This window comes from Pseudorca crassidens, chromosome 1 (assembly GCF_039906515.1).
Source record: "Pseudorca crassidens isolate mPseCra1 chromosome 1, mPseCra1.hap1, whole genome shotgun sequence".
In the NCBI taxonomy this organism is placed as follows: domain Eukaryota; kingdom Metazoa; phylum Chordata; class Mammalia; order Artiodactyla; family Delphinidae; genus Pseudorca; species Pseudorca crassidens.
Window position 1 is genome coordinate 140,826,502 of NC_090296.1, and position 14,890 is coordinate 140,841,391.

General features: G+C 44.6%; 1 protein-coding gene across 10 annotated transcripts in view; it reads left to right on the forward strand.

The window, feature by feature from the left end:
• AKAP13 (A-kinase anchoring protein 13) overlaps positions 1 to 14,890 on the forward strand; it is a 342,871-nt gene that overhangs the window by 312,201 nt on the left and 15,780 nt on the right. For 7 of the 10 annotated variants that reach the window (XM_067695979.1, XM_067695923.1, XM_067695953.1 and 4 more), the window contains 10 exons: positions 1,065 to 1,200; positions 2,633 to 2,745; positions 3,328 to 3,480; positions 4,102 to 4,352; positions 6,657 to 6,782; positions 6,899 to 7,016; positions 7,879 to 8,127; positions 11,260 to 11,336; positions 11,870 to 12,051; positions 12,172 to 12,254. In XM_067695979.1, coding sequence (XP_067552080.1) covers positions 1,065 to 1,200; positions 2,633 to 2,745; positions 3,328 to 3,480; positions 4,102 to 4,352; positions 6,657 to 6,782; positions 6,899 to 7,016; positions 7,879 to 8,127; positions 11,260 to 11,336; positions 11,870 to 12,051; positions 12,172 to 12,254 — 1,488 coding nt within the window. The remainder of the gene's footprint in view (positions 1 to 1,064; positions 1,201 to 2,632; positions 2,746 to 3,327; positions 3,481 to 4,101; positions 4,353 to 6,656; positions 6,783 to 6,898; positions 7,017 to 7,878; positions 8,128 to 11,259; positions 11,337 to 11,869; positions 12,052 to 12,171; positions 12,255 to 14,890) is intronic. The other 3 variants (XM_067695943.1, XM_067695970.1, XM_067695933.1) reach the window with 2 other exon arrangements.

Sequence of the window (14,890 nt, forward strand, 5' to 3'; positions counted from 1 at the left end):
AGTTTAGTTAGCTACCAAGGAGAAATAATTTGCTACCCAGATGGCAGTGTGACTACTTTTGCATGAAATTAGACCTCCAGTTTCTTCTTTGGTCAAGTTCAAGAGAAATATGCAGGATGAGGACAAATTAGCTATGTGACATCAAACACATGTTGCATTTTCCTCATCTGTAAATTAAAGGAATTGGTCAAAACCTGTGTTCTCAGACATTGTACAGAAGAGTCTCTTGGGGAGCTGGTAAATGTGTAGGCTCCCAGGTCCCACCCGCACAGAACGAGGAGGGCTGGGAATTTGCGTATCTAACCAGCCCCTGACACGTTTCTTGGTAGGTCCTCCCAGAGAACACCAGCCTCAGTTATCTCTGAGGCTCCTTTTATCCTTAAAATTCTTTCGGTCTCCTTTTCTCTTACTTTGAATTAGTTTAAATTTTTAAATATATGATACTTTCACACGATTCTTTATCCTCATTGCCTCATTGCCATCACACCCCACAGGTAAACCACTTTTCTTAGTTTTATATTTATCTTCCTTAAGTTTCTTTATTAAAATAAAGCAAATACCAATTTGGATTATTAATTATGTTTTTAAAACATAAAAGGTAGTCTGTTGTGCACTTTATTCTGCACCTTGATTTTTTTCCCCCTTAATGTGTTATCTGCCGATCTGTGTAAGTTCATGGAGAGTGTCCTCATTTTTTTTAAAAGCTTCATAGTATTCCCATGTAGGCTGTACCATGATTTATTAACTGATCTTCTTTTGATACTCATTTTGCTTTTACCAAACTTTGCATTGAATAACTTTGGACATACGTCATTTCAAATATAAACAAGTAAATCTTGTAGAATAAACATATCCTAAATGGAATTACTGGGTCAAAGATATAGGCATTTACCGTTTCAACAGCTATTGCCAAGTTGTCTTCCATAGGGTTTTTGTACCTATTTACACTCCCAGGGTAAATCTCTTTTAAAGCAGTTTGTTTCTATTTGGCATTCATCAGGTGAGTCAGTGCTGGTGGGCATGTGTCGGTGATACTTCATTTGGTGTCCTTTCCTTCTTTACAGCCTCCCAGCCCAAGGAGCGCCCTCGGTCTGCAGTCCTCCTGGCCGATGAAACCACTGCCGTCCCCATGTTTGCTAACAGACGGTCCCAGCAGAGTGTGTCGCTCTCCAAAAGTGTCTCCATTCAGAACATTGCTGGGTGAGTGGGAATGTAAAGCTAGCACAGTTGACGTCTAGGTGACAGAGCATAATAATTTATACCATTTGACAGAAAGATTGTTTTAGAAAGAAATGTATAACGTAATGGGTTAGTGCGACAGATGAGTGGGGTGAGGATTACACTTTGATGCACCATCATGATCACCATTTTGTAGCAAGGATCCCCTTTAAACACCATTTTTAGGCTAGTTGTCCTCTGCTTTTATACATGATCAGACCTGCTTTTAAAGACCTGCCTTCTAAAAGGATGATTTTCAGATCAAAATAAGAAGTGGGAATCGGAAAAAAGATTTAATTCTGAATGTTTGGTTTCAATCACTTGTATTTTCATATGTCTGTTGATCTTTTCTGTTGGGCAGATGAACCTGGCGGGAGGGGGTAACTTTGTTTTGTTTCGCTTTTTTCTTTTCTTTTCTTTTCTTTTTTTAACTCGCCTCTTGACTCTTAAGTCATGGGAGTGACTAATGGGCCAGGTACGACAGTAGGTTCCCCGTCCCTCATCTGCACTGAGTTCCTTTTGTGGTCCCTCCAGAAGTTGCTGTGGCCCCTGATTGTTCAGCCCTCGGCTGTCTGTAATTAGCACAGGGCCGATTACGATGTTGCTGGCTGTTTGGGGCAAGATGCCTGCCTTCCCATCCAGTAAAGAAGTCATCTCAAATGTAGGACTCAAAACATCTCTTTGCAGCTCTCTTAACCTAGGCTGGAGGAAAATTCCCAACTGAAGGATGCAAATCTCCTTTTGTCTGTGTTTCCTATAACCTCTGTGCTGGCTAATGTTTCCTCCTCCTTAAAAACAAAAAGTTTCAGGTATTTTTATATTGTTTTGACTTTCTGTTGTAATTAACCAAAGGCTTTCTTTTCCAAGTTCTTATGTTATCCAAATGAGTTTATATTATGACTTTGAAAAGTTGGCCTTTAAATCAAATTGAGTTTTAAATGACTCTGGCTTACTTTTGTGTTGTACCACAAACATCATCTTCTGGGTGCCTAATGTGCTAGCTGGTGAGTTGGGGTCAAGAAAGGTTCGAAGAATATGGTTTAATATAAGTGCTTGGTCTATAGTTATTTAGGGAACGCAGGGAAAAAGTGTAGTGGTTAGACATGAGTTTCCAACAGAAACATTTCTTATATAATGTGTATGCAGTTTGAAGGAAGAGCATTCTCCTTGCTACCTATCGTTAAAAAAACCCAAGGCTCAAAAAGTTCATACTTGCAGTGATGTTAAATGCCTCCAACCTTCCTTAATAGTTTGTGTTGCATATTGCTGGGTACCTGCCATAAGTAATTTGTCTTCCATCATTGTAGTACTTGCAGCCAGCTGTCATTTTATAGTTTTTCAGATCTTCACTTAAGACCGGAAACTATGGCTTCTCAGAATGTATCTGACAGTATGTGTTTCCTTTTTCCCACAGAGTTGGCAATGATGAGAACATATCAAACACCTGGAAATTCCTGTCTCATTCAACAGACTCACTAAATAAAATCAGCAAGGTCAATGAGTCAACAGAGTCCCTTACTGATGAGGGTAAGGGGAAGCCACGGCGTGTATTGTGTGCGTCTGCAGAGACTTTTTGCCATCTCCTAGAATGCAAGCACTAACGCATCTCCTGCCTCTTCCTTACTCCTGTGAAACTTCTCTGGACTGTCTGTAAAGCATCACATGCTTTATAATGAGTTGGTAAACCCACTTATCCTGTTGTTAGATGGTTGTCCACTGAAGGATGTCATTGATTTTAATGTGGTCAGACTCTGGTTCAAACGCTTCTTCTTCCCCTAGACTTTCGTACACGTTCAGTTCTAGCTCTCTTGGCACAGCTGTAAGCCTACTCTCTTAAACAAGTAAAGTCACCAGGACCCTGATATGTCTTAATTACCTTTGATTTATGTGACATTTATCATCCTTAACCGAAGTCTTGAATATAGAGTATGTCACTCCAGAACAGAAAATGATCTTTTCTAATAGAATATATATTCTAATGACATCCCTGTATTAGTGTAGAGTGTTTACGTCTCATAAAATTATCCCCATGAGGAACGTCCAGCAGAGGTTTTTTTTTTAGAGGTCACAGACGCAGGATTCTGATATTGATTTTTTTTGTATTTTGAGGAGTAGGTACAGACCTGAATGAAGGGCAGCTAATGGGAGACTTTGAGATTGAGTCCAAACAGCTGGAAGCAGAATCCTGGAGTCAGATAGTGGACAGCAAGTTTCTGAAACAGCAAAAGAAAGATGTGGTCAAACGGCAAGAAGTGATTTATGGTGAGACTCTTCATGTGCTCTGCTAATATTTGATTTGCATTGTCTGGCATTGTTGATGAGGGGAGTTATTGGGCTATATCAAGTCAATTTTCAAGTATGTAGCATCTCAAAGATTTTCTTTTGAAAACTTTGAGGTATAGAGACATCTTATTTCTCTCCTTTACTCTCTCTGTAAAATTATATTCTTTAATTTTATTGGACATTTTATTTAATATGAGTGCTTATTTATGCAATAGTCCTAAAAAGAGATCTCTTGTGACAGTACAGTTTAATTCCTCAGCTACAGTAGAAACTAGACTAAACACAAGTCATTTCTGGGAAATAGGAACGTAGTAAATTATGAAAGGTCTTGAATCCCAGTGAAGACCACTGTGGAAACCACCACTTAAGAGTGATGGAATCCAGTACACCTGTCAGAAAATAACGTGAGGTCCCGTGAGAAATCGAGGAATACGATGAAAACACTTTAGGGAAAAGACAGCTGTTGACTCAGTTTTAAAGTTTAAATTGGGCCGTAAATAGCCTTAAGACAAAATTGGGCTCTTAGTAGCAGCAGACACACTTTGCAGGAGAATCCTCGAGGAGAGCATTCCTGACCACTGAGCCTTGTCCCTCCCCCAGAGCTGATGCAGACGGAGTTCCACCACCTCCGCACACTCAAGATCATGAGCGACGTGTACAGCCGGGGCATGACGGCCGACCTGCTCTTTGAGCAGCAGATGGTGGAGAAGCTCTTCCCCTGTTTGGATGAGCTGATCAGTATCCATAGCCAGTTCCTTCAGAGGATCCTGGAGCGGAAGAAGGACTCTCTGGTGGATAAAAGTGAAAAGAATTTTCTCATCAAGAGGATTGGGGATGTGCTTGTGCACCAGGTGAGCAGCGGGCGGGCGCCTGGTGCCTCTCACACGCACTGGGGGCCCCGTAGCCGTGCGTTCACGTCCTGGCTGGACTGCTCACGATCTCTGTGAGCTTAGGCAAGTGGTTGCATCTCTCCGACCCTCAGTTTCTTTTTCTGTAATTGAGGACAGTAGATTTTCTCTTTTAATGCTATTTTAAAATTTAAGAGGTAATGTATATATAAAGTACCCAGCATACATGGTAGATAGGCAGTAAAAGCCAGTTTTTCTTCCTCAGAGTCTGTACCAACATCAGAGATACTATAGTTTAAGAGATGAAAAAATATTTTTTGGAAGTCTCAACTTCAACCTGTGCCTCAAATCAAAAGGCTCATTTATCTAAAAACCACCTGAGACTAAAGACTAAGAAACCATCTGTAAAATAATTCATAAAATATTTCTTGCTAATATTTTCATCAAGGTATGGTATGGTTTCAATCCTACGTCAAAAGCAATTTAGCTAAAAATTGTTTTGATACTTTCAGATGTATATGTCATAGGCAGTTTCTAAATGTTTCTCTTTTAACACATTCTTTTTGAAAGAAGAATAATGCTAGTATAACCTTTATAGGCAGAGGGGCATCGCATCACATGTGACTAGCTCTTTCTCACCGGCAAGTCTCTGCCTCATTGTGGAAGCAGAGGCTTACTTGCTGGAACATTTGCCTGAGAATTGGAAATATTGTCCTTTCGTTGTATGCTTGAGTCTGTACCCCTCGCCCTATTAATTCATTGGTGCCTTCATTCATTCATTTTTCAAGTATTTACTGGGGATTTACTCAATACCATGTGGAACCACAAAGGTAAGTATAATGTAGACCTCTGCTTCATGGAACTCATGTTCTAGGAGTGAAGGATAGGCACGTCGTGAAGTAAATGCAGATGCAGTGTAGTGAATGCGTTCACACTGGTGGTCAGGGCATCAAAGTGGGCACGGTCAGCTCTGCAAGGGAGGACCCTTCCTCCCCAAATATCCTCCTCCTGTCATTTTCCATGTTTCTCCCTCTGCCCCTCCTCTCCACCCTCAGACCTGCACTGGTACTTCCTCTGACCTTGTAGCTCCTTGTATTTGTGCATGTCCTCTAGTAGGATGTTAGCCCCATGGTGTCCAGTTGTTGCTTCTGAGCGCCAGTGCCAGAGTCACCCTTTTAGGGCACTTGCTTTGTGATGGGAGCTGATCACTTAAAAATCTCCTGCCTCAGCTTCTCTGTTGATAAAGGGGAAAAGGAAAGGCTACCCTGAACGTTGTTTCAAGTTTTGGGGTAAGGATCAAGTTGTTCCAGAGATTGTTAGTCCAGCGGGAATTGATGCTTAGCACGTGTCTTGTGGACCACGTACAGAAACTCAGCGGTTACCCCACAATGAACGTAGCTTCAGATGAACGGTTGAGATTGCACACGCTTGGAAACGATGTAAGGGCCAAGCAGAATTGTTAGGCCTGCTGGCCTGAGGTAAGTAGGATAAACAGGTCCCTAGGTAATGACGGCCGTTTCTGATGCCTTTCTAACTTATCAGGATGACTTCTTTGAGACTGCTACCTCATGAGAGACTTCTAATGAGTCTCTCTGTTTTATTACTGTGTTATGACAAATGGGAGTTAAAACACATGTTGCATTTCTTATGTGCACAGTGCATAGATATTTCTGTGTTTACTATTTTTTAAATATATGTAACAGCTTTATTGAAATATAATTCATATGCCATGTGATCCACGCATTTAAAGTGCACAGTTCAGTGGTTTTCAGTATATCCGTGACTCTTGTGCAGCCATCGCCACGGTCCGTTGTAGAACGTTTTTATCATCATCACCCCCACCAACTTCCCCAGCCCTAGGCAACCACTCATCTACTTTCTCTGTGGGTTTGCCTATTCTGCACATTTTATATAAATGGAATAAAGCAGTATGTTGTCCTTTGTGATTGGCTTTTTTCATTCATACATTATCCATTTATCCTCTGATGAACACTTGGGTTATTTCCACTCTGGGGCTATTGTGAATAATGCTGCTATGAACATTCATATACAGGTTTTTGTGTGGACATATGTTTTTATGTCTAGGAGTGGAATTGCTGGGTCATATGGTAACTCTATTTAACTTTTTGAGGAACCGCTAAACTGTTTTCCAAAGCTCCTGTACCATTTTAATCTTTTAATCTTTGGGGGGAAGTTATGAGGAAGCTCTCTTGGGTTTCACAAGTAAACTGGAAACTTTGGACAAAATGGTAATAGGAGTTTAGCACCCTGAGTTATGGCATAACCTCTGTTCTCTTTCCTCTGCAGTTTTCAGGAGAGAACGCAGAACGCTTAAAGAAGACATATGGCAAGTTTTGTGGGCAGCACAACCAGTCTGTAAACTACTTCAAAGACCTCTATACCAAGGATAAGCGTTTTCAGGCCTTTGTGAAGGTATTGATGTGAAACGGTGGGGATTTCCATGTTGTCCAGAGCATTGTGTCACTGTCAGTTTTAGCTCGAGCCTTCTCCCTTGGGTAGTTCCTGACACTTAGTTTACTTCCTTGCAGAAGAAGATGAGCAGTTCAGTCGTACGGAGGCTTGGAATCCCCGAGTGTATATTGCTTGTAACCCAACGAATCACCAAATATCCGGTTTTGTTCCAAAGAATATTGCAATGTACCAAAGGTGCGTCTCTCTCTGGACTCGGTCTTGTTTGCCAGTGGACTGTTCCAGTCTGTCCAACAGCACTGGAGACCCCGTAGAAGAACTCTTTTATGTCGAGAAGGTCTAAAAGAGAGCCTGTGTTTTATCTTAAAGACAGTTTTCTTCAGTGAAAACATAAAGTGTTATATCAGCAGACTTAGTGTGAATGAGAGCAAGAAGGGAAGGAACCACTTAGTGATCCCAACGAGAGTTCAGTGACCTGAGCAACTTGTCACTTGTCCCTAGACTGGGAGGTGATTCTCACCTGCAAGTGCTAGAATCACTGCTGTTTCTCGTTTAATCACTACTTAGTAGTTTCTCTCTTAGCTAATCCTGCTCCTGGGCAGTTACATTAAGGATTAGGTAAAGCAAAGACGTAAATAAAAAACTCGTTGCTCCTCTCCCTCCCTAAAAATGGTGGGTTCCTTCCACTTTAGAACGTGGCACATAATTGCATGTCATCTGTATCATTGAAACATCTAACTTGACTTAAACTATGACAGAGCAAGGGGTAGGCACGTGCCCTTCGACGTGTTGGCTTTGCTCTGCCAGCATGCCCACAGAGGGAAGACAGTGATGTGGAGCAAGAAGGCAGGGTCCTGGGGCTCCCCTGGTGGCGCAGTGGTTGGGAGTCCGCCTGCCGATGCAGGGGATGCGGGTTCGTGCCCCGGTCCGGGAAGATCCCACATGCCGCGGAGCGGCTGGGCCCGTGAGCCATGGCCGCTGAGCCCGCGCAGCGGGAGACGCCACAACGGTGAGAGGCCCGCCTACCTCAAAACAAAAAAAAAGAAGGCAGGGTGCCCCTCCTTCTGCCCAGTAGAGACAGTTATTCTTTCCTTTTCAGACAGTGAAGTGGAACAGGAAGATCTAGCTCAGTCCCTGGGCCTGGTGAAGGGTGTGATTGGAGCTGTGGACAGCAAAGTGGCGAGTTATGAAAAGAAGGTCCGTCTCAATGAGATTTATACAAAGACAGATAGCAAGTCGATCATGAGAATGAAGAGTGGTCAGATGTTTGCCAAGGAGGATCTGAAGCGGAAGAAGCTCGTGCGGGACGGGAGCGTGTTTCTGAAGAGCACAACAGGGAGGTTGAAAGGTGAGGCTCACTCTCGTCAGCGTCTAAGCGTGTGCCAGAGGTCAGCGGGCAGAATCCAGATGTCACCAGGTTGTTCCCAGGGACCCATGTCCAGACGTCACACAGGAGCAGCAGGCATTTAATTGATCTTAATATTGTATCAGAAAAGACTGGTTTGAGATGACTTATAAAACCATATAGAATACAGTAAGAGAACGAGGAAATGATGCAGTCAGGGGAAAGGAAAAAAAAAATTTTTTTTAAAGAACAAAGCAAAGGGTAAGATTCATACAAAAAAGCAATATGTTAAGGGACACATATTTTCCCTATGAAAGAGGGGCAACAAATTTGGGGTCAGGGTTTCTGGCAAAACAGTTGCTAGGAGGGAAATACCATCAGTTGCACAATTCATAGATTCTCTGAGATTAAAAATACATCCCTCGTTTCTAAGAGATGGCAGAGGAATTTTCAGCTCCTGAGACCTTAGAGAAATGAAAGTTTAACTCACAGCAACTAGATTTATTATTAAACTTTGTTTTTCATCTTTTATCTTCCTCTAAGCAAAACAGATCATAAAAGATACTCACTTTCTGTTTGATTTTAGTTTTTACCTTTTAAGTGATCAGCCCCATCAAGTGAAAGATGTTAGGAGGTTTGTTCATTCATCTGTACATCTGGTTTGTTTGTTTGTTTTTAATAATTGTTTTCATCAAACCTGTATCCTCTGGGCCTATATGGTAACTCTAACCTCACCAGTAGCCTTGAGTATACCCAGCCCACCTCCCTGGCCTCGGTGAGCTGAGCACACAAAGCAGCCCAGTGCCGTCAGCCCCGCTGACATAAAACTCAGGTGAGTGAAATGTGTGCTTCTCTCATCGCCGAGGTATAAGTAATGCTATAGGTAGCTGCTCTCGGAGAATTCCCAGGACTCCTTAGCTAGGGTCTCACCATGCTAAGTAACGAAATCCCAGGCATTCAGCTGCTCTCAAAGGTGAATGTCGCAGGACACCCTGCATTAGAAGTTGGGCTCAGAATGAAGAGACTCGTAAAGAGGTTCTTGCTCTGCAGTATGATGGTTGCTAGAATAGAGAGGCGTGAACTGAGGACAAGAGGAGGGAGCCAGGCAGAAGGGAGGAGTAAGCGTGGAAGCATGGAGCTGAAGGATCTGGCCCGTCGGGAAGGGTGGGCAATCGGGGTCTCTGGCAGCAGAGTGAGGCAGGAAATATGGCTGGAGAATCGGCCAGGGGCCAGGTTGGGGTGGGTGCGTGCTCCAGACTAGGGGACTGACAGGGATGCTGGTAATGGGAGTGAGCGAAGAATGGGCTCAGAATGGAGGGTTTGAGCAGGAAAGGGGTGAGTGAGTTAGAGTGTGTGTAGTTCAGCTGCTGGGGGCAGGGTAGAGGACAGCAGGGGTGCGGAGGTACCAGTGACCGAGACGAGGGCGGTCATTGTCGCAGGGATCCGGGAGGGGCTTCTCCGGGCAGGCTCATCTCAGAGAGAAGAAATACCCCTTCCTGCCACCAGCCAGCTGTGCCTCTCACTGCTCCATGATGAACTTGAACTGTGCGATCCCTGCAGCTCCTTCCTTCCAGCCCTGATGCTCTGTGATGTCCTGAGACCACAGTTGACGGCTCTGGCCTCACTGCCGCTGTGAGGCCGTGTCGGAGGTAGCCTGGTGGTAGAGAAGTACCTGCCCTCTCTTGTAAGGATGGATTTCCTAGAGTTGCTGCCAGTGCTGTATTTTCTTTACGCAGCAGTTTATTTATTCATTCCCAAAATAAAAACTAATAGATTCCAGCTGTTGGAATAATGTTGTGGTCAAAGCAATGGCAAAACGATAGGTTTTCTGGCCTAAAATGTCTCCAGTGGAGATAAGAGTTTGGTGTTTAGTCATTTTCACCCCCAAGTGAAAATGACTTGTGCCAAGAACAGCCAGTCCTGTGTTGGGTAACCCTTGAAAGGGGTAGGATTGTTTTTCTGTGATCTACTGATGCCGTGATCACGTAAACTTCAGGATCAATAAAGTTGAAACTTATGTTTTAGAGCTCTTTTTTTTTGACAGACACCTGAACTATTTAAAAGTAAAGTTTAAAAAAAAAACTTGTCAAAACAAATGGTAGTGCATGGAAAATTACTGTGGTCTAGGCTGAAAAACTAGACCACCCTAGGAATCAGACATCCTTGCTTCTGTTTTTCCTCCTAGCTTTGCAATGAATTACACAGAGAGGGTACCCCAGTTTTGTCAGTAGTGGTAGAAAAGGCCAAGAGGGTCCTGCCCACCCAGGAGGCGGCTGCATAAGTCAGCCCATTGTTTTCCCAGAGATTTGTAGGCTCCCCTTTCCAGAGTGAAGGCGGTACAGAGGGACCTGTTAGGTCTCAGTAGACGGCTCACCTCCAGGGAGGTCCCACTTTGTCCTTAAGGGAATAATGGGGAATGTCACTTCATACTCCTAGAGGATTAGAACAAGAGTTTGTGGCATTCTTTTGATTCCTGGATCCAGCTAGAGATGTTAATTTGGCTTTTGTTTTGTCTTAATTGAGAAGAAGAGAAGGCTGTTTCCACGGTGCAGAGGGGTTGAGGTTGACTGTGCTGTGTTGGAGCTGGGAGCGGAGCCACTGCACTTCGTGTACCTGTGACGGCAGTGGGTGTTGTCTAGCCATCCGTGTCCTCTAGGACGTGTGGATGAAGCCTGCCTTTCATTAGACTGAGATATTCTTGTACATCACCTTCTGGCCGCCTTCCTGTCTGCTGTCCCACGCCTTTTTCCCATTACTGTGATCAGAAGTTGAGAAATACTGTGACCTGAGTATTATGACCTGTAGAATGTGTTGCTATTTAGCATCTGTTAAAAGTCCTGTTTTCCAGCTTTACTCTTATTTATTCTTAAAAATCTTGCCTTGTGGGATATATCTTTCCTGCACTGAGTGCTTAAGCCTTCCCAAGACAAGGCTTTGGTGATAGGTCCCATTTTAAAATGCCTCTAACAATCTAATGACCATATGTGGACCCAGCAGAAATGTCAAGCCCTTGCCTTGGAGGAGTGTAATAATGTGCCGTGCAGATGTGTTGCTGAGTTTTCCTCTAATGAAGTGCCCTGAAGGTGCTTCACCGTTCAGTGGTCATTGTTCTCTCTTCCCTTCCCCCCTCTACAGAGGTTCAAGCGGTCTTGCTTACTGACATTTTAGTTTTCCTTCAAGAAAAAGACCAGAAATACGTCTTTGCGTCATTGGTAAGCTGAACTGTTTGTCTCTGCTGTTTGTAATTAATAGTATTCAAACCGGTGATGGTAGGTGTTGAGTGTTAACACTGTATTACTGCTCTCCCACCTCCTTAAAATTGGCTCAGGACAAATGCCTCCGAGTCATTCCTTATATACCCTTGCAATTTTCTGCCCGCCTCCCTCCCCACCAATTATTTTTTTGTTCCCTCATAATCCTTTTGAGAGCCTTTGGCATTTGATCTAAAAAGAAATCTGTCACTGGAGTATGTCTCACACATTACATATTACAAATCTTGCCAATTTATAACATTGCCAACCAGATTCTGTGACGAACCAGAAAGGACTCATCATGCAGAAAACAGGACTCGAACCTTGATAACCTTAAATTTTCGTTTCCTTTTTGGAAATCTTTTTCTGTTAGATAAAATGTGAGTGAGCCATATGCTTTTAAAAGGCATCTAGTCTTACCTTAGACAGAGGTTGTCTTAAGAGCTAGACTGTTGTATCCATGTCTTAACATCTGCGCTCTCCGCATTTTCCAGGACCAGAAGTCGACGGTGATCTCTCTAAAGAAGCTGATTGTAAGAGAGGTAGCACACGAGGAGAAAGGTTTATTCCTAATCAGTATGGGGATGAAAGATCCAGAGATGGTGGAAGTCCACGCCAGCTCCAAAGAGGAGCGGAACAGCTGGATTCAGATCATCCAGGACACGATCAGCACCCTGTGAGTCACACACCCTGGCCCACCCCCGCCTCCTGGTACCTCTGTGGTTTCATAATGGTTGGGCCGCCGTCACACTGATTGACATCTTCAGAATGTGCTGTTTTGTTATGGTTGTATTAGGAACAGAGATGAAGATGAAGGAATTCCTAGTGAGAATGAGGAAGAAAAGAAGATGTTGGACACCAAAGCTCGGGAGTTAAAAGGTAAAGCTGGTGGAAGCGGTCTGAGGCCCTGTCTGGGGGCGTCTGCAGTCCCGTAGAGTCCCCGCTGCTCCTCCATCGCAGAGCCGTGCTGGCAGGCATGTCAGCCGAGGAGAGGAATGGCTCCTAACAAAAGAGAAACCAGATCTGAGCTGGCACAGGTCCTGGGGAACAATGGCTGTAGGAATGTGTCTGATACTAGATCGAGGGGATGTTGGCTCTCTCGTCTCGGTATCAGTGTCCTTGGACCCTGGTGACAGTCTTTGTACTTTGTCACAGAAGAATCTGCCAGAATTCATGGTCACATCTAAGATTAAAACAAGGAGAGAAAGGTACTTGCGGGAAAGAATTTTCCAGTTGATCCATTTGTCAGTCACCCCCACCACTGTGCCCTGCGTTCCAAATCCGTCATGAGGTGGTTTGGGGAGAAGTGTGCTTATGGGTTATGTTTGACCACGCTCTGTCAAGGCCCTACTGTTTCATGTAGTCTTGTTGGCATCCCTGCAAGACCTGTATTGTAATCCCCACTGTGTAGGTGAGAAAGCTGAGGCCCATGAAGGCCAAGCAACCCAGGGTCACACACACACAGTTCATGGCAGAGCCCAGGCTGTGCTCCCTGTCTGCTCAGCTGCAGGGAGCAGTGCTCGTGCCCCTTTGCCGGTGCTTGCTGAGTGTTCTGAAGTAAATACGTGTCGTGCTTTGGGTAGAAGTAAGGCCCAGAGTCAAGGAAATATAGGCGCCCAAGGAGTTTACTTATTGCTTCATTCTGTTTCAATGGGGAGAAAAACAAAAAAAGAGATGGACAGATTTAGACTGGAGCCAGTATCACATTTTTAATCTCTGCCCGTGATTAAGATGGCAGAGATAAGAACTGCCTTCTTTTCACACGTATGAAGCACCTGGCCAGGCACAACGCTAGGTGCTAGGGATGCAACGAGCCTTAAATCACTGTCCCTGCCATCAGGAAACCCACACTCTGGCAAGGGAGATCTACATAAATGACAGGCCACCTAGACCACAGGCACATGTAAAGTGTGTAGGACCCACGAATCCTGCCTGTGGTGAGTCTCACAGAGAAGATGACACAGGAGCTACATCTGAAGGAAATTACCTCACCAGATGAAGAATAGTTAGGTGAAGAGTGAAAAAGGACTTGACATGTCTGCCAAGGAATGAAGGTTTGGTATGTCTGGAGAGTCAGGGCTGAGTGATGGGAGAGTAAGCCAGGAAGCCACCACACCTTGAAAGGCAACAAAGGGAATGATACAATTTCTTTAGCAAAATTTAAACTTAAATTTTTTTAATTGGTATTGACACCAGTTGGGAGAATTGCTTGGGGGGCTGGGGGAGCCCACTGGGAGTGGAAAGGCCAGTTGGGGGACTCTTGGGATAAGTTTGGTGAGAAATGGGCTGGAGGGGGGATGGACGTGAGTAAGAAATAAGGAACCACTGTGGGTGGTGGGACAGAGTGAGGAGACAAAACCGCTCCCAGGTTTCCAGCTGGGTAACTGGGGGATGACAGTGTTGTTGCCTGAGGAAGAGGCCACAGGCTACAGGGAGGAGACGGGGTGGCAAGAAGGGAGAACAGTTTTCTGACCTGCGGAGAACAAGGCGTCTAGGTGGAGAGAGCCGCCTGACAGTGGGACTCAGCAGTCTGGTGCTCAAAAAGTGGGTAGGATTTGGGGTGCCTTTTGTGAGTTATCAGCACGTAAGAGGTAATTGAAGCCATGGGAGTGACTGAGGTCCCCGAGAGGAAAGCATGTAAAGTATAGAAAGGAGTCTAGGATGGAGCCCAGGGCTGGGGGGTGGGGTAGCCCAGATACTCATTCATGGCAGGTGGCAGGTCTGGTCTGTAAAGTGCTGGAGTAAGAGTGGTAGGAAGAGAACCAGCAGTGTCCTCAAAAGCAGATGGGGAGGGAAACAGTTTTATTTTATTTTACTTTATTCATTCATTCATTCATTCCTTTTGGGCTGCCTTGGGTCTTCGTTGCTGTACGCAGGCTTTCTCTAGTTGCGGCTAGTGGGGGCTTCTCATTGCGGTGGCTTCTTTTGTTGCGGAGTACAGGCTGTAGGCGCACGCAGGCTTCAGTAGTTGTGGCTCGCAGGCTGTAGAGTGCAGGCTCAGCAGTTGTGGCACACGGGCTTAGTTGCCCCACGGCATGTGGGATCTTCCCGGACCAGGGCTCGAACCCGTGTTCCCTGCATTGGCAGGCGGATTCTTAACCACTGCGCCACCAGGGAAGTCCGGGAAACAGTTTTAAATGGGGGAAGTATCCACGCTGGAAAAGATGAAATGAAAGACTTCACTGGATTCAGTAGTGAAGGGTAACCTTGGAAAGAGCAGATGCAGAGTGATGGGCAGAAGCCAGAGAAGAGTGTGTGGGTTGAGAAATAAACAGGAGGCAGGAGAATGGAACAGAGTGCAAGTTAGTTATGTCAGAAATTCTGGCATTTGCGTAGAAAGACCCAGGATAGTTTTCCAGGTAGACATTACAGATCAAAAGCTTGATACTGCCTTCATGATGAAAAAGAAAGTGGGGGAAGCTGTGTTCCTTGTGGTTCCATGCGTTACCACAAGGTGGTGCTCATGTCTTAGTCATCTCATCATAGTGAACAGTCAAGTCACCAGATCTCTTCTC